The sequence below is a fragment of the Eutrema salsugineum genome, unplaced genomic scaffold (assembly GCF_000478725.1).
Source record: "Eutrema salsugineum unplaced genomic scaffold, Eutsalg1_0 scaffold_4, whole genome shotgun sequence".
Classification (NCBI taxonomy): domain Eukaryota; kingdom Viridiplantae; phylum Streptophyta; class Magnoliopsida; order Brassicales; family Brassicaceae; genus Eutrema; species Eutrema salsugineum.
Window position 1 is genome coordinate 9767092 of NW_006256686.1, and position 16258 is coordinate 9783349.

General features: G+C 39.2%; 4 protein-coding genes across 5 annotated transcripts; 2 read left to right on the forward strand and 2 right to left on the reverse strand.

The window, feature by feature from the left end:
- The first annotated feature begins 3745 nt into the window (after positions 1–3745).
- Positions 3746–6189, forward strand: LOC18014180 (enoyl-[acyl-carrier-protein] reductase, mitochondrial). Of its 2 annotated transcripts, none has more exons than XM_006418947.2 (10): positions 3746–3993; positions 4087–4184; positions 4459–4590; positions 4728–4871; positions 4949–5054; positions 5159–5258; positions 5367–5443; positions 5526–5604; positions 5708–5826; positions 5910–6189. In XM_006418947.2, exons 1-10 carry the CDS (start codon positions 3812–3814, stop codon positions 6001–6003), a joined length of 1131 nt encoding a protein of 376 aa, XP_006419010.1. In that variant the 5' UTR covers positions 3746–3811; the 3' UTR covers positions 6004–6189. The 2 variants fall into 2 exon arrangements, with proteins under 2 accessions (XP_006419010.1, XP_006419009.1); XM_006418946.2 differs by having other exon boundaries at positions 3747–3993; positions 4952–5054.
- A 2204-nt stretch (positions 6190–8393) lies between these two features.
- On the forward strand, positions 8394–11298 carry LOC18013702 (protein HESO1). The gene is made up of 10 exons (XM_024153633.1): positions 8394–8442; positions 8555–8743; positions 8828–9007; positions 9369–9553; positions 9682–9777; positions 10083–10128; positions 10331–10437; positions 10544–10636; positions 10732–10954; positions 11129–11298. The coding sequence occupies exons 1-10, from the start codon at positions 8394–8396 to the stop codon at positions 11296–11298; spliced, it is 1338 nt and encodes a 445-aa protein (XP_024009401.1).
- A 357-nt stretch (positions 11299–11655) lies between these two features.
- Positions 11656–14549, reverse strand: LOC18014059 (uncharacterized protein YKR070W). The gene is made up of 12 exons (XM_006418949.2): positions 14439–14549; positions 14226–14329; positions 14005–14040; positions 13723–13796; positions 13580–13620; positions 13228–13299; positions 12947–13133; positions 12601–12696; positions 12452–12519; positions 12121–12310; positions 11951–12034; positions 11656–11858 (listed from the first exon to the last, which is right to left on the reverse strand). The coding sequence occupies exons 1-12, from the start codon at positions 14540–14542 to the stop codon at positions 11787–11789; spliced, it is 1128 nt and encodes a 375-aa protein (XP_006419012.1). The 5' UTR covers positions 14543–14549; the 3' UTR covers positions 11656–11786.
- A 191-nt stretch (positions 14550–14740) lies between these two features.
- LOC18014060 lies at positions 14741–15342 on the reverse strand. The gene has a single exon (XM_006418950.2). It carries the CDS (start codon positions 15277–15279, stop codon positions 15049–15051), a length of 231 nt encoding a protein of 76 aa, XP_006419013.1. The 5' UTR covers positions 15280–15342; the 3' UTR covers positions 14741–15048.
- Positions 15343–16258: the final 916 nt, after the last annotated feature.

A 16258-nucleotide genomic window follows, 5' to 3' on the forward strand; every position in this document is an offset into this window, starting at 1 on the left:
CCCGGATGTAGTTTACTCCTCAGTCAATCTATTTTTTTTTGTCTTTCTAAATAGAATTTCAGCCGATTTACTGGTTTTCAGGTTCCCAGTTGTGGCTTCAAGAAGTGGTGGGATGTCGCCATTCTAGAAGAGATTGAAATGTTAAACGACACCCAAGAAGCCATGCGGTCTTTGTTTGACACCATTCTCTCGAAACTCAACCAGTTGGAGTCCAAGGTGGCATCCCTTGAGCCCGCTATGGATAAGACGAAAGGTTGAAGAAGATTTGATGTGGTTGGGAGTTCTTATGTGAGCGTGTTTTCCTTTGTTCATCATGTTTGTTTTTGTTCTCCTTTGTAATATCCCACAACTATTTCGAATAAATCTCATGTTATGTTTCTTATTCAGATTAAGTTGTCCTTGTTGTCCTAAGCAAAAGAAAGAAAGTTGTCCTTATTGTCCCTGTTGTCCTAAACATAGTCGTCCTTGTTGTCTTTATTGTCCATGTTGTCCTAAACATAGTTGTCCTTGTTGTCCCTGTTGTCCCTGTTGTCCTAAACTACATAGTTATAGTTGAAACACTTCTCCTAAAACAAAATAAATCGTCAACCCAAACAAAATAAACATACTTGTCCTTGTTGTCCTAAACAATAGAAACGTGTCCGAAACCCAAACACCTAAACAAAAGAAATAAACCACACAATCTACTTCTTCGCTTTTTTGGTCTTCCCCCCAGAGACAAAAGGCGACTGCTTGTACTTCGATGTCTTCCGGGGCCTCTTAGTTCCAGCTCTACCGCCTTTGGATGAGGATGCTCTACCGCCTATGGATGAGGATGCGCCTTTTGATGATGATGTGGATGGTGGTGGTGCGGATGATGCCCGAACATCCCAGTACATGCATTCTAATTCCTCCGACGAGTCAACGATCTTGATCTTGTACCGGTTGCTGGCTAAAACCACCCTCACTATTCCTTGGCGCCATACATCACGATGCAACACCTCCACACGATCCAACAACGAGAAGGAGGATTCTGGTGGATGTGCCGGTGCGCTTGGAGGTGTCGGTGCGCTTGGAGGTGCTGGTGCGCTTGGAGGTGCCGGTGCGCTTGGAGGGGTCCCTCCTCCTGCGGTCCGAGGAGATGAAACTGATGCCAGTGCGCTTCGAGGGGGGGCCACTGCGGGTCGACCAGAGGAGACTGGTGAGGAGGCGGGTGGTGGAGATGATGGGCGGGGAAGCACTAGCTGTTCGAGGGTCGCAACCCTTTTCTCTAACAGGCCCACTAAACCCTTAAGCTCCAGGATTGATGTCGTCTCAGGTTCAGATACTTGAGGAGCCTCGGAAGTGAATCCACCTCGATGTCGAATGTTTAACTCATACAAAGATCTCCAGAAGATCTTCTTCTTCTTCACCGTGAGATGATCCATCCAACTCTCAACACCCACATCAATGACCCCTATCCCATCATCATAGCCAGGATCTAATATCCGACGCAAAAGTCTTTCTTCACCCAAGTTTTCAGGCTTCAAGATGCTATGAATATCCTGCCAATATAAACAAACACAAATTACTGAACCAATTGTAACAACATTGACATAGTTGTACTAGTTGTCCTAATTGCCCCACGACCCATAATTCTTATTTTTATACATAGTTGTACTAGTTGTCCTAATTGCCTCACGACCCATAATTCTTATTTTTATACTTAGTTGTACTAGTTGTCCTAATTGCCCCACGACCCATAATTCTATTTTTTCCATAAGTTATACCAGTTGTCCTTAAACCACTAACTGCAAGTCAATCAGAGTTCTACCCTAACCAAAACCAGCAAACACTAACCTTTGCACTTGTTCCGATTGCCGCATTTATATCATCCAACGGAATGCCTTTCATGCAAACTTCAGTGAACTTGTGCTTGCACATCCTTGGACAGTCTTCGAGGGCAGGTACAGCTTCTCGGAATTTGCGGCCAAGGCTAGGAATACACTCAAAAGCAAGTATCTACACAAAAAGTAAAAAAAGATCATTATTAAATTATAAAAAATTATGCATTATAAGAAATGGTAACTATGAATTACCTGTAGAGGTAGAATGAAACCAGAAAGAGGACATTCAGCTTTTTTGTCTTTCATGCTGCCATCAAACTTCGCCATCACACGCCTGATCTCCTTCATCATGATATCAAATGTGTAACGCCCCCAAGGGAACGTTTTACACACGTTCAAATCGCTGACAACTCGGAGAAGGAAAGGATCAATGTTACCATCACCCTTGTATTGCGCCTTCAATTACTTCAAACTTAGTTGTCCCTGTTGTCCTAGTTGTCCATACGCACCTAATTACGAAAAACCAAGTTGTCCCTGTTCGCTAGATGTTATATACAGTTGTCCTAGTTGTCCGGATATTGCCTACTTATGTAAAGCTAACTATTCTATACAGTTGTCCAAGTTGTCCAGGTGTAACAAGAATTCATTTCAAAATATAGTTACCTCTAAATCTCCCTCTGATTCTTCTTGCTCTGATTGGTCATGTGCTTCTTCCTCTGAATTTTCTACCTCTTCTCCTTCTTCCTCTTCTCTTTCTTCCTCTTCTCTTTCTTCCTCTTCTCTTTCTTCCTCTGAATTTTCCCCCACTTCTCTTTCTTCCTCTGAATTTTCTCCCTCTTCTCTTCCTTTCCCGGAATTTTCTTCCTCTTCTCTTTCTTTCTCTCCTTCTTCCTCTTCTTCTGCATCTTTCTCGGATTCCTCTTCTGCTGCAGTATCTTTTTCCGATACCTCTTCCGCTACCTCTCCTTCTTTCTGGGATTTCTCCGCCGGTCCCTCTTTCTCGGGTTCATCTTCCTCACACTCTTCCATGGCGGCTTTATTCGTGGTTTCCGATACTCGTCGTTCTTCTTCCATGGGTGCGGTTTCATGTGCTTGACTGGTGGTTTCGGAAATCGCTGCTTCTCCTTCTATGGGTGTTGGTGCCGCTTCATTGTTCGTTTCCAGAACTGGTGGTTCTTCTTCCATGGTTGTTGGTGCGGTTTCCGCCGCTTGATTTGTGGTCTCGGAATTCGCTTCTTCTCCTTCTAACACTCCTTCTTCTTCTCTCGGACTAACTTCAGGGGGTTGTTCATCAATCGCCGGTTCCTCTTCTCTCCGAGTTGTTTCGGGGTCTTCATCTCCTCTGGCTGCTTCTTCACTGCTATTGGGTAATTTGGGTTCTTCGGAATCGTAGATCACCCCGCCGTAACGAGTTTTAACCATAGCTATCGCCGATGATGGAGAAGAAAGGAATGAGCGAATTAGGAGTTAGGGTTTAGGGTTAACAAGAGAGAGTTATATAGTAGAGGGAAGAGGAAGTTACGATTTTGGAGAAATCAAATCGATTAGGGTTTGTGAGAGGATTTTCGGTTTCTTCGTGAGATTGGGAAGTTGCAGGAATTTCGGAGAAGAGGGGAGCGGGAGTGAGTGAAGGAGTTAGCCGTTTCGCGAGAGAAGAGAATCGATTTTGATCGATTCGGTCTGAGTTGGTTTTTAGTTGAACCAAATCAACTTCGGTTTAAGGTTTTCAATTTTCTGTTTTCGATTTTTAATTTAATTTCGGTTTATTTTTTTTAATTAAATTGAATTATTATCGGGTTAACGGGTGAGCTTCATTCGGGTGGATTTTATCCAGGTATTTTCGTTAATATTGACACTTCTAAGGATAATCGTAGAATTTCCCACCCTTTTGTAATTAAAAAAAATACAAAAAAAATTAATTAATAGAATTATGGTTTTTCGGCCTTTTTCTTCTTTTCAGCTTTTCAGCCGAGCGCTCTGTGTGTGGTGAGAGGCGGAGGAGAGAAATGGCGGCGTTGATGAAGTCAGTCACCGTCCGAGCTCTGAAGTTCTCGCCGGCGGTGAAATTCAGGCTGACCCGATGCGGCGGAACACCAGAACTCTCTATTCGATCAATCTCTTCCGTCATGTCGCCACCGTCAAAAGCCATCGTGTACGAACAGCACGGCTCTCCCGATTCTGTCACCAGGTTCGTTTATTGTATCTTGGACTTCGTTCTACGGTTACTTTGAGCATATACGTACACGGAATCTCCATTTTTTTTCCTTTTCGGCGACGACAGATTCGTGAATCTCCCGCCGGTGGAAGTAAGAGAAAACGATGTATGCGTTAAAATGCTCGCCGCACCGATCAATCCCTCTGATATCAACCGAATTGAAGGTTGGATTCTTCATTTACCTCTCTAATTCGATTGATATTATTTACATATGTTGGGGAAGAATGTCTGTTTATCACTCATGAAATCTCTTTGTGCTTAGAGAGAAACTTGTTTATATAACTTTGATTAGAGAGAAACTTGTATATAACTTTCAGTGTATGAGAGTGTCTGTAAAAGTACATAGATGATCTATATTCATCTTCTCCAATCTCGTTTTTCTCTCAAGTGTAAGAGTATAGATACTGAGTGTGATGTTGAGAAATTGAATTTGTTTAGGTGTTTATCCGGTGAGGCCTCCGGTACCAGCAATTGGTGGTTATGAAGGTGTTGGGGAAGTCTATACAGTTGGCTCCAAGGTCAATGGTCTTTCTCCTGGTGATTGGGTTATTCCATCTCCACCATCTTCAGGTGAAATCTTGATTTAGCAAGAGGAATCTTGAGTATATATGAATCTTGATTTCTCAGTGAAACAACAAAAGATGCGACAGTTTAGTGGTTTCCCTTTTGATTTGTGTAACTTGATGAAAATCTCTCTGTTTGGTAAGGGACTTGGCAGACGTATGTTGTGAAGGAGGAGAGTGTGTGGCACAAAATCGACAAAACGTGTCCAATGGAGTATGCGGCGACGATCACTGTTAATCCATTGACGGCTTTAAGGATGCTTGAAGATTTTGTGTCTTTAAACTCCGGTTTGTAACTCTATCTCCCATTTCTTGATTAACAAGTTCTCTTTACTTGCTTTTCCTGACCAACTAATACATTGAAGTAGGAGATTCTGTGGTACAGAATGGTGCAACGAGTATCGTGGGTCAATGTGTAATCCAGTTAGCTCGGCTCCGTGGCATCAGTACCATCAATATTATACGTGACAGGTGTGATATATATTATGAATCGAATAAAAGATACTTGGTTATGATTACGCACAAACAAAGCGGGTCAGGCCAAGTAAATACTGTCTTTTGCAACTGATTTATAGGGCTGGGTCGGATGATGCAAAAGAGAATCTGAAAGCTCTAGGTGCAGACGAAGTGTTTTCAGAGAGTCAACTCAATGTCAAGAACGTGAAAAGTCTTTTGGTAAGATTGTAAGTCTAAGATTTTTACAGCAGAAACTTTGAATATCCGAAGTTTACATCATATATATTTATATATATACGCTTGACATATTTGTATGTTTGGTCTAAGGGGAACTTACCTGAACCAGCTCTGGGATTCAACTGTGTTGGTGGCATTGCTGCCTCTCTTGTGCTCAAATTTCTGAGGTGCACTGAACATTTCCCTGTATGTGGACTTTCTTTAGGCTTCCCCTTGTAGCTGAAGGTTTTGTAAACATGAATATTTCAGGGAAGGAGGAACCATAGTAACATATGGTGGTATGTCTAAGAAGCCAATCACTGTGTCAACAACTTCTTTCATCTTTAAGGTAATGGATAGATCGTTCGTACAATTAAACCGGCATCAGTAATTCAGTATCCGTTCAGGATTATGGCTTTGGTTCACTGTGCTAAGGTTTGATTGTAATGCAGGATTTGGCCTTGAGAGGATTCTGGCTGCAGAATTGGTTGAGTTTAGGTAAAGTAAAAGAATGCAGAGAGATGATAGACTATCTCCTTGGGCTTGCTCGGGACGGGAAGCTAAAATACGAGTGAGTCTTTTTCTTCTCAAATAAAGATTCGATAAAGTTTACTCGGTTTACCATTTAAACCAACTGTTGGTTTCTTATTACAGAACGGAATTGGTTCCTTTCGAGGAGTTCTCTGTTGCTCTTGATAAATCTCTTGGGAAGTTAGGTAGACAACCTAAACAAGTCATCACATTCTGAAGCTTCGTTTCTTGTGAGGCGTTTAGTAAGTGTTTGCCACCTCTGATTAGTATTTAGCTATTAGTAATCTGATAATTCACAATGTACTTTTATTGTAATCTCTGTTTCTTCTTGTCTAATGTAACAGAAACAATAATAATGTTAAGACTTGAGAAACCAGAATAAATCATTATGCTCATTTTCAGAGTTGCATGATCCATCAATAAGTGTTTCCCTTTTGATAAAACAGTTATAACAGGAAATTCAAACGTAAATCATGGATTCGATAAAAACATCTTCGTTACATTATGAATCATTTGATAACCAAATTATTAGTTAACTTAAAAATAAGCACAAGTAGTATTAGTTTGAACAAACCCATTCACCATATGAAATGACATGCATATATCTCTACTCTTTATACTCTTCTTCGTCTTGTTCACGTCCTTCTCTAGATGGTCATTCATCATCTTCTGCATCTTCATCTCCAACGCTCATTACTACTGATCATTAGAGGCGTATCAGATATGGTAGTAGCATCTTTCGGATGAAACCAAGAGGACGGCCTCTCACTGGTTAAAGGCGTCTCGAAAAAGAGCCACTCCTGCATGACAAAACCAAATGCACAAAAATAACATGTGGTCAAATCTGGTATCGAGATACATTCTTTGAGAGGCAAACATAACTAGGAAGTGAGAAAGGGAAACTTTTGCACAAAGGAGTTAGACAATCGAGAAATGTATTAAGGATGCTTACACTCAGTTTATGGCCTCTACTCTGAAAATGCATGGTAAAATCTTCAAAGCTTTTGCCATCAAAACGTTCGCCATTGAAGCTTTCCCCCTCAACAATTTCACCAGCATAGAGTTCGTGACAATTACGGCACACAATACAACACCAGGCAGATTCTTCACCAGTTTCACTGCAAGAGGCCTTATTAGTTGCCTCCTGCTCCACGTTAATCTCAACTGATAATCGCCATAAGTGTACCCCAGTCAGGATAAAGAATGACGGTGTATCCCTGCTTTCGTAGTATACCGGTAAAAACCGTAAAGGGCTTCACATAACCGGTTATTAGCATTAGAGTAGCCTGGAGGTGGATTATCAAAAGTCCACTCGCACAAATCCGTCATAATGTCGAGACATTGTATGTCATCGTGTTTCAAAAGGATTCCCAAGGAAGAGATGGTCTGAAGAACATCATAAGGGGTTTGTTTTAGGTCGCCAATGGCAGTGAGGGTGAGATGATCAGTACCGACAGAGAAGCCTGACTTGTCCAACTCTTGTTTTATATATTGGGAACGACCAGACGAGCATCAGGAACGGGACAGCCGTTTATGTCCCACCACACCAACGTTTTAGAAGAGGCAAGGATGCTTACACGCTGTGCATGTTCTCTGCTTGAACCTTCAGAGGTTTTGCCATCAAAGTTGCATACTTTGCAATATGACGGACTAAAGATTCTATCATCAAGTTTGGCCTTCGTCATCTCGTTCGTATTTGTTGGATTCGTGACTTCAAAACCTAAAAAAAAAGAAAAGAAATCAATCAGAGCCAGAATTGGGAAAACAAATCGCAAGTTAGGTCTTTAATTTTTATAAGGAAAATCTTCTCAGATGAGCATCCGGAGAGAGAGATTATTCACACGGTTAGATCAAAATCATCGACCGAGAGAGAGGAAGAACAACGTCAAAATCACTTACCTCGAATCTGAAACGCCAGAGGGAACAATGGAAGGATCGATGGAGGCGACGGCGAGAGAGGAACAACGTTTTGATCGAGACTTTTAGGTCAATCAGATACTTGTGGCTGGGGCTACTTTTTTTTTATATGGGCCGACATGCGTTATAAATATATTACTACAAAGGTGTAAATAAATACAGTAAAAACTCTACAACATCTCTATTCGTCATATATTGTAGATTCAGGGAAGATTAAATTTGTAGTCATCCCTGTTCGTTTGATAGACGCCAACCACACGTTGATTTTTGGAGACGCGCGATAACTTTATCGGTGGCCACCAACCGTAACAAACTAAAAAACGGTGACTACAAGAGTCGCTGATTCTTACAGCGTCCACCGGTAACACCAAGAACATCAATAAAAATAGACGCAGCGGTATAATTTCCTTTCACTTAATTCCGTTAAGTTAACCTCTTTTGATGTCTATTTTCTGGTCGCAGAACTTAGTAGCAGCAGTGACTAAACGAACAGGAAACGAAACCCTAAAACCGTATCCGCTCGTTGGACTTTCCGTAGGTAAGAATCCTAAACCCTAAATTCGAAAAATTGATTGCTTTTCTTTGTTCCTTGTAATGCTTCAGAATTTGGAAACCCTAGCTTTCTTAACATTATTTTTTATAAGCTAGTTTTGATGTGTTATTTGCAGGTTAGTGGTATCTTCTTCTCCTATGGATTCTCGAAGTAGTGTGTCTAAGGAAAATACTAAATCAAGTAAAGGTGAAATTGAATACCACCCAGTACTTAAATATCTAGATTAATACTGTTCACTACAGATTTCTTTTTTCTTTTTTTTTTCAAACTTTGCCTCTATTTTTTTTTTTTATGTCAGTGATACGAAAGAAGGTGAAGAACTCTGAGTCCGTAGCGTTACAGAGATATAAGATTGATAGTTATGATTTCTTGGAACTTGATAAGCTTTTAGATGATGTCTACTGCTCTGTTCGACCCGTTACTGCTAACTACGATACTAGGAAAGATATGGTCAAGTTCCTCAATGCAATAGCTTTTGATATCTATGGTAACTTAACATTACTTGTAACACTTTATTTAGCTTGATTAACATCAGAATACTTTAATCTCTTTTATTTTTGTCTCCCATCAGGAGAATATGTCGATAGCATCCCGGTCTTAGAGGCGTATGGGTCGTTTGTGATGGATACTTTCTCTTCGCAGAGTGATTTGGATGTATCCATTAACTTCGGTAACGAAACATCTGAGATTTCTCGTGAGAAGAAGCTACAAATCCTTGAAAGGTTTGCCGAGAAGCTCCGCTCTCTACAGGGTAAGTTTAATTGGTATTTTTCTTAGCACTTCCATGAACTTATTATTTGCAGTAACTGTATGTGGAAATAAAAGTGACAGTTCAATATAACTTGAGTGATTTGCAAGAGTTAGCACTTTCTAGACTCAGCATAGTTTCTTAGCACTTAATTATTGTTCATAGTTTTTAGCATTTTTGGTACTATTCATGACAATTTAGCCATGGAACATATATGGAACGAATAATCATAGGGTTGGATATTTTTTTTTTACAAAAATAAGTGTTAAGTGTGTAAGAAAGTGCTAATCTGTGCAAATATGTCCTATAACATTCATAGAATGATGAATTTCATATTGGGTTTTACGTAAAACATCTTTTGTAGAACAAGGGCGTATTAGGAGTGTTCAAGCTATCTGGACTGCTACGGTGCCAATTCTCAGATTCGTTGATGAAGAGATTGCTGTTGAATGTGATTTGTCAGTCGATAGCAAAGACGGCATTTTAAGTTCACAGATCATTGAGATTATATCTCGAATTGATGACAGGTTTCAGAAACTTTGTTTGTTGGTAAGATCTTAGGTCCTATTCTATCTGTTTTAAGAACAAGATATCACTCTTTATTTTCTAAGTGGTTATAGATATGTTTAGTTGTAGTTAATAATACGTTTACTCATGTGACTGTTCTCCTATGTCAGATTAAACATTGGGCTAAAGCTCATGAAGTTAACGATACGTCACAGCAAACCCTGAATTCTTTATCTATAACGTTGCTAGTCGCTCACCATTTACAGGTATCAACTTAGCCACTCTTGTTGAACAACCACTAGTCTCTCTAATTTTCATATACTAGTTAAAATTTATACAAGCTGTTTGCTTATTATATGTAGAATTTTGACTTTGAGGATGATTAATAGGTAGCTACTATAATTGATTTTGGGGGAATACTTTAGTTTCTTTTTCATTTGTTTTATATGTTGGATGAAATTAATCTCTCAAGCAAGTTGGATAAAAATGGGTGATTTTGTTTTTTTCATCATTTTAAGGTTAAATGTAGTCATCAATATCTAATTTGTTTCTCTTATGTGTTATAACGCAGACTCAAGATCCTCCCATTCTACCTCCATTCTCTTTACTATTTAAAGGTAAATTTGTACTTCTTTTTCTAAACTGATTTTACCATTTGCGAATGTTTTTTTGTGAATTGCAAATGCTTTTGCGGGCGATTATATTAGAAAATGATCAGATTACATTTTTCGAGCTCACACAGAATCATATATTCATTTTGCTTATGTTGTTTAACGTCATGACATTAAATTGCCTCTCTTATTATTATTTTTTTTTCAGATGGTGTTGATCCTCTCAATGTTGAGAAAAGGTCACATAGTTTCTTGAACTGGGGACAACAAAATAAAGAGTCTTTGAGTAGACTATTTGTAACGTTTTTCGTCAAGGTATATTTTCCTTTTTTACCTTTATAAACCCAAAACATAATCAAAAGCAAGCTCCACAACATTGTTTTCTTTGGTTATAAACTTAAAAAGATTCTCTCTCCTACAGTTGCAATCTGTAGAATTCCTATGGGGAAAAGAGCTTTGCGTCAGTTTGCTGAATGGTCTTTGGATATCTAAGACTATAACCGGGTCCATTAAGGTAACTTCATTTCAGTAAATATTTTCATTTTTGCATTCTTTTCTTTCTGTCTTTGTTGCCTCAGATTTTGGTGTGTGGTGGTGGTGGTGTGATAGGTCTTGGATATTATAGATGTTTCTAACAATGTGGCAAGGTGCGTTACTGGCAAAGGAGCTAAAAAAGTTTACAGATGTATAAACAAAACCGTCGAAGAACTTTTTGAGTTCCTCGATGGCAAGATCAATGCAACACATCTTAGAGACAATTTGTTTACCCACCAAGCTTTTGTTGAGCCTCCTGAAGAAGAAGATCATCACGACAAAAGGGTATGCTCAGAAAGCGGCTACAGAACAAGAACTGGTCGCTGGAGAGATGAGGAGAGATGCAGAAAACTACGGGAGAAATACGCTGGAAACAGCTATGTTTTTGAAGAAGTCAGTAAAGTTCCTCGGTGTGGAATCCGTTATAAGCCCTTGGATGATGCTTGTAGACAAGTCCCATTGAATGTTCCAGAAAATGGTCATTTGGTTCAACATAGGCGGCATGATGGTGGATTTGGTGGTGCAAAAGCAATGCATGATCATGGTGAGATTGATTTACCACCGCCACCTCCACCATACGGCAGAGTTTATAGAGTTTATTGTGAGAGGTTTGGTCCTCAAAACCTTCCCGAACCTCAGTAGGGTTTTTTCTCAGTAAAGTTGAAAACTAATCCACCAATTTATTTAGAGGAAATTCAGGTTTTGGTTACTTCGGTTTAGTTTAGTTGGTTTGGAAGAGAAAGTGAAGTAAGTACAGGATGAAATGATTTTTTGGTTTTTTTTGGGTGGAAAATGACTGGACCCTTGGTATTTTATACACAGTTTAGCTGAAAATCATTTACATTCGGTAATTTTATGTTTGATTCCGTTTAAATCTTGATAGGAGGATTTATAGCCAACTATAGTAACTTGTGTCATAAGAAAACTTTAAAAAATGCCAAGCTTCGTTATGGTATATATCAGAGCTCTGCAAGGTCAAATTAAACTATGATATGGTACTAAAAACAAAATTGCCATGCTTCGTTATGGTATCAGAGCTTCTGCCAATTCGGTTATTACACAATCTCTTTGGATGAAGAAAACCACAACGTGTGTTTAAATAAAATCTTAAATAAATCGAGTGACATAACTCAAAGTAAGCTTTGCTTAGCGGACTCTCTTGTCAAAATGAAATCAACTGCTTCCTCGACTGTGTCAACGACCTGAAAACGTTAAAACCGCTTTAACATGAACATCACCCGCTGCAATAATAATAAGCATCTAAAGGCTAACTAATGATGGTATTGTACTTTACCAGATCAGCAGGAAACTCCGCATGATTATCTTTCCCTTTGAAAACTCCGGTTCTTGTCAAGATTGAGAACCAAGGATTCCCGGCCTGTCACACAGATGAGCCAGTAGTTAAAGCCTTCAGGTAAGATAAGAGGAATGTTCTTCTCTACTCTGAGATAAAGACCACAAAACCTGTCGTGCGCCTCTGATGTCGATTTTAGGGTTGTCTCCGATCATATACAGTGTCCTGAAGTGGTTACTTCCTTGGTTTGAATGGGTACGAGTTGATGCAGCGATTTCTTTCAGAACATCTTCTGCGTTCTTGAACACGAACGGATTTGGTTTCCCAAAAGATGTGTACTCTAGAAGCTCATCATGGATTCTGCATATATATCCAAACACAACATGCAATATCTCGAATTTACCAAACGTCTAATTTATTATGCCTTTTACGACAAGTCTCATGTTTCCTAAAAGATGTGCAGTGTCAAATAGAAGACATGTGCTAGATTTGGACTATAACCTGTTGAAAATGGATTCTAACGCGATTCTAAAAGCTCCCATGCCAAGACGTTCAGTAGGAAACGCAGTCTGCCTTCAGTTCACAATGCATCAGTATCATATATGGTAAGTCAAAAGAATGGAGAAAAAAATGGATGGGATCAACAGAACCTGGTAGTCTAAATCGTCATTGGCAAAGTACAAATGAGGTTGAGGTCCAATTTCTTTCCCAGGAAGTCCTCCAGTTCGTAAAATGTCACAGAGGACCTGAGCGAAAGCATCGATCAGTTATTCGCTGTGTGCACAAAAAATTCTAAAGAAGCTCTGCTTTATGAGAAGTCGGTGATATGGCAACACACAAGGCAACTATGTTTTGCTGTCTTTACTATTATGTGTGCTTATAAGAATTGTTCCCATTCAAAAGAATGAAAGATAAACATCACTCTAGCAGATAAAGATGTGAATCGGGAATTTAATAAAAGCTCATGTAACTTGAACAGCAAAGGGGAATGATAACCTGGATGTCTCGGCTCCAATCAACAGGATCACTAACTATAAATGCTGCCTGAACTCTATCGGATAAAATATTTGTTCTTGATCTAGTTTCCTTGTGGCCGTCTTGCCCGGTCATCCATTTCTTATATGGGGCCAAAGGATCAATGTTGTCAAAGTAAGAGGAATATTCGTCCAATGAAATGACGTTTCTGAAAATCCATGAACATATATAATCACTTGAATAGAAGTCTGAAACAGAGACAAACGGAAATCACAAAAGTCAAGAAAGAGCCCTGAGCTTACTTGAAACCATAATTAGACATCACCGAGGCCGGTTCCCCTTTTCCAGCTGCAACAACGAGCTCATTTCCAAACCTGGTCCAAGGATTCATTAAACGATTTGCTGACCAAAAAAAGGAGTAGAAGTTGATACTTGATATAGTCGAAGCCTATGCGAGATCCGGATACTTGATATAGTACATCCGAAATTCCTTATACAATGGTTTGTGAGATTCAAGTGTCCTATGTGATTTGATTACCCATTTTGCAACCACTAAACTGCTTTTAGTTCTTGATATGCCAACTGATGAACAAACTGTCTTTTTATACTAGAGGTTGACATGTAAAGGGGAGAGATTTAATCTATGTAGCCTACCTATTCACTAGCTTCCGGAAAGGTGAATGTCCTTGTACCACCTGCACCACAAGAGAATGAATCAAAATACAAGTTACTCAAACTAACTTGTAACATATACAGAAAGAAAATAGAAAGGAAGTGATGTGACAAGGTTTTTCAACCTGCGACGGAGAAACATGAACACCTAATAATTGACTCATCTCAGAAGCCCGTTTAGATTCAGGCAGGCCACCTCCTGTCAGAACCAATGAAATCTCCAGATGAGAAAGAGCCACAACGAAAAGTGATAGTTAGCTAAATTCACCCCTTTGACCTTATTCTCAAAGACTATCCAAATGATTTTCAATGCTAACTATCTTTCTCACTTCTGTTTTCATTTTGTTTCGTACTAACTATCAAAATAAAACAGGATAAATATCCAACATTTACAGTTAATGGCTCACCATTAGTCAAGAATAAGAAAGGTATCTTCAAAGCACCTGCAAAAGAAGCAAAATAAAACTCAAAACTCATCATAGGCAGATACAACTCTACACAAATTTAGCACTTTTAGATTGATAACATGTTGAATAGATTACAATTAAACCCAGAAAAAAAAGAAGAAGCAGAGTAGCTTCGATGAATCAATCACGAAAGAGAGCTTGTGAAAGAACAAAGAACATACCGGAATCATCATAGAGTCGTCGGAGTGCGCCGGGGGAGCCGCCGACGGGAGAGGAGCCAAGGAGAATTACACCATCGATGTCGAATGCAATGCCATACGACGAGCTGTGTTTTTTGTCATAATCAGGAAGCGAGAGAGAGGCAATGAGCAAAAGCGTGACTCGCCGGAGACGATTAGAAACAAGTGACGTGGCAGCGGGAGAGAAGTACTAACCGATTCGATTCCGGTGAGAGGTTACAGAAGGAGCGAGACGTTGATCGGAGACTAAAATCTCGCCGCCGCAGCGAATTTCTCGCAAAGATTCGAAGATGATTCATTTTTACTCCGGCGAAGAAAAATTTGGGGAAAGGTTTATAATAATATCCTCTTGTCTTAGCCATATACTTCTATTTTATTCGATATTTGACCTCAAAGTTTGGCTAATTTCAGTTTCACCCTCTATAAAAATCGGACACGGTTAATTTCCGGTTTGATTAAGTAGCTATTAGCTAAACTATTAAATTTAAACCATCCAATAAAATTTAATAACAGGTAGACTTTTTCTATAAACAAATCACATTTACATTTAGTTTTGTTTTACAAAGATACATTCGTACCAGCCCAAACTTTATACAACACATCTTGATTGATTCTTCACAAGAATTAAAATCTAACGATTCGGTCCGGTTTATAATTTACAGAGCCAGAGATTAACCGGTATGTTCTGTTTCATATTTGTATTATACAAAATTTACAGCTGAATTTGACGATTCGGTCCGATCCGATCCTCTCAGGGAAAGGGATAGTCGTGGAAGATGAATACGGCAAGGAGATCAGCTTCTGCTCAGCCTCCTCTCTTGCTGTCTCCGTTGTAGTTGCTCTGTTTCCTTTGCGAGGTGATTGAAGTCGCCGATTTGACCAGATCGCGAGCGATCATGATCTTGATTCGGCTTCTCCTCGGAGAAGATCGGATCGAAGTCGTAGATCGGAGTAGATCGCGAGCGATCATGATCTTGATTCGGCCTCTCTTCGGAGGAAGAACAGTTCCGGAGCTGTTAGGAGGTGGAAACTCCATGATCGCAAAAATTAAAGGAAGGAATCAAAAGAGTGAAGCAGAGATGATGAGTTGGAATGTGATGTGATTAACAAAGCGTCGAGTGTGAAGATGATTAAATAGAGGCCCACGAGTCCGAGAAACAGAGAACAAGTCATTTACTTGCACAGCAAGCTAATTAGGGATAATTTGGTAAATCGAAGGAAAGTTAAAATTACGTGATTAATTAACATGTGGGATTACGTGTAGAGTTAGTGAAGAAGGTTTATGATCTGTTAGAAGGCGTGGTAATAGAGACACGTATCAGTTGTGATCACTCTCGTCAAGCGCTAAGCTCAGTCGTGTGACGGTGACTCGCCGGTAGATTTGATTTATTTGGAAACTTCTTGGAAAGACAGAGGATTTGTATCTATCTATTTGACAATTTAATAGTTAGCTATAAAAATATTTTTTTTGGGTAAACAAGTTAGCTATAAAATTTGTTTCCTCGGTTCCTCCTAGTAGATAAGTTTTATCGCGAAGTGTTATTATGATTAAGATATAGGAATGATAAGAGTCAATTGCATTTGCTAGTTTGATTAAGTCAATATTTAATCTTTTTTTTTCCTTTTGTTATCTTATCTTTTCATTGTAGCAAATAACGTTGAATTCGTCTTCCTATTTGTGAGGGAACTTATCAACCACTTTTTCCATGTTTTCCACTTCCTGTTTTGTAGGAGTTGATAACCTCCAATTTGCTTTTTCCCTATGTAATCAATGAAAAACAACAAAAATATGTAGTCTGAACTACCCAAAAGAAACTGTGTTTGAGTTCTTGTTCTTTAGCTTAATCAGGTTTAAGCTTTTGTGTTCTTACTCTGCTCTAAACTTTGATCGGGTTCAAGGTTTTGTTACTGATTATTCTTTCTTAATTGTTTTGGCTTTGATCGGGTTCAAAGCTTGCACTACAGGAAAAACAGGCTTTAATAGCGGCTGAAAATCGTTATCTAACGATATAATA

What these genes read in the sequence shown, in the direction of transcription:
- LOC18014060 (XM_006418950.2), bottom strand. Translation starts at nt 15,279, where the DNA reads ATGGAGTTTCCACCTCCTAACAGCTCCGGAACTGTTCTTCCTCCGAAG.
- LOC18014059 (XM_006418949.2), bottom strand. Translation starts at nt 14,542, where the DNA reads ATGAATCATCTTCGAATCTTTGCGAGAAATTCGCTGCGGCGGCGAGAT. An exon ending in TTTCTTATTCTTGACTAATG is followed by an intron (nt 13,797 to 14,004) that starts GTGAGCCATTAA and finishes TGGTTCTGACAG; the next exon opens with GAGGTGGCCTGCCTGAATCT. An exon ending in ATGACGATTTAGACTACCAG is followed by an intron (nt 12,520 to 12,600) that starts GTTCTGTTGATC and finishes AACTGAAGGCAG; the next exon opens with ACTGCGTTTCCTACTGAACG.
- LOC18013702 (XM_024153633.1), top strand. Translation starts at nt 8,394, where the DNA reads ATGGATTCTCGAAGTAGTGTGTCTAAGGAAAATACTAAATCAAGTAAA. An exon ending in TTCAGAAACTTTGTTTGTTG is followed by an intron (nt 9,554 to 9,681) that starts GTAAGATCTTAG and finishes CTCCTATGTCAG; the next exon opens with ATTAAACATTGGGCTAAAGC. An exon ending in CAAAAGGGTATGCTCAGAAA is followed by an intron (nt 10,955 to 11,128) that starts GCGGCTACAGAA and finishes TGAATGTTCCAG; the next exon opens with AAAATGGTCATTTGGTTCAA.
- LOC18014180 (XM_006418947.2), top strand. Translation starts at nt 3,812, where the DNA reads ATGGCGGCGTTGATGAAGTCAGTCACCGTCCGAGCTCTGAAGTTCTCG. An exon ending in TCCATCTCCACCATCTTCAG is followed by an intron (nt 4,591 to 4,727) that starts GTGAAATCTTGA and finishes CTGTTTGGTAAG; the next exon opens with GGACTTGGCAGACGTATGTT. An exon ending in CAACTTCTTTCATCTTTAAG is followed by an intron (nt 5,605 to 5,707) that starts GTAATGGATAGA and finishes ATTGTAATGCAG; the next exon opens with GATTTGGCCTTGAGAGGATT.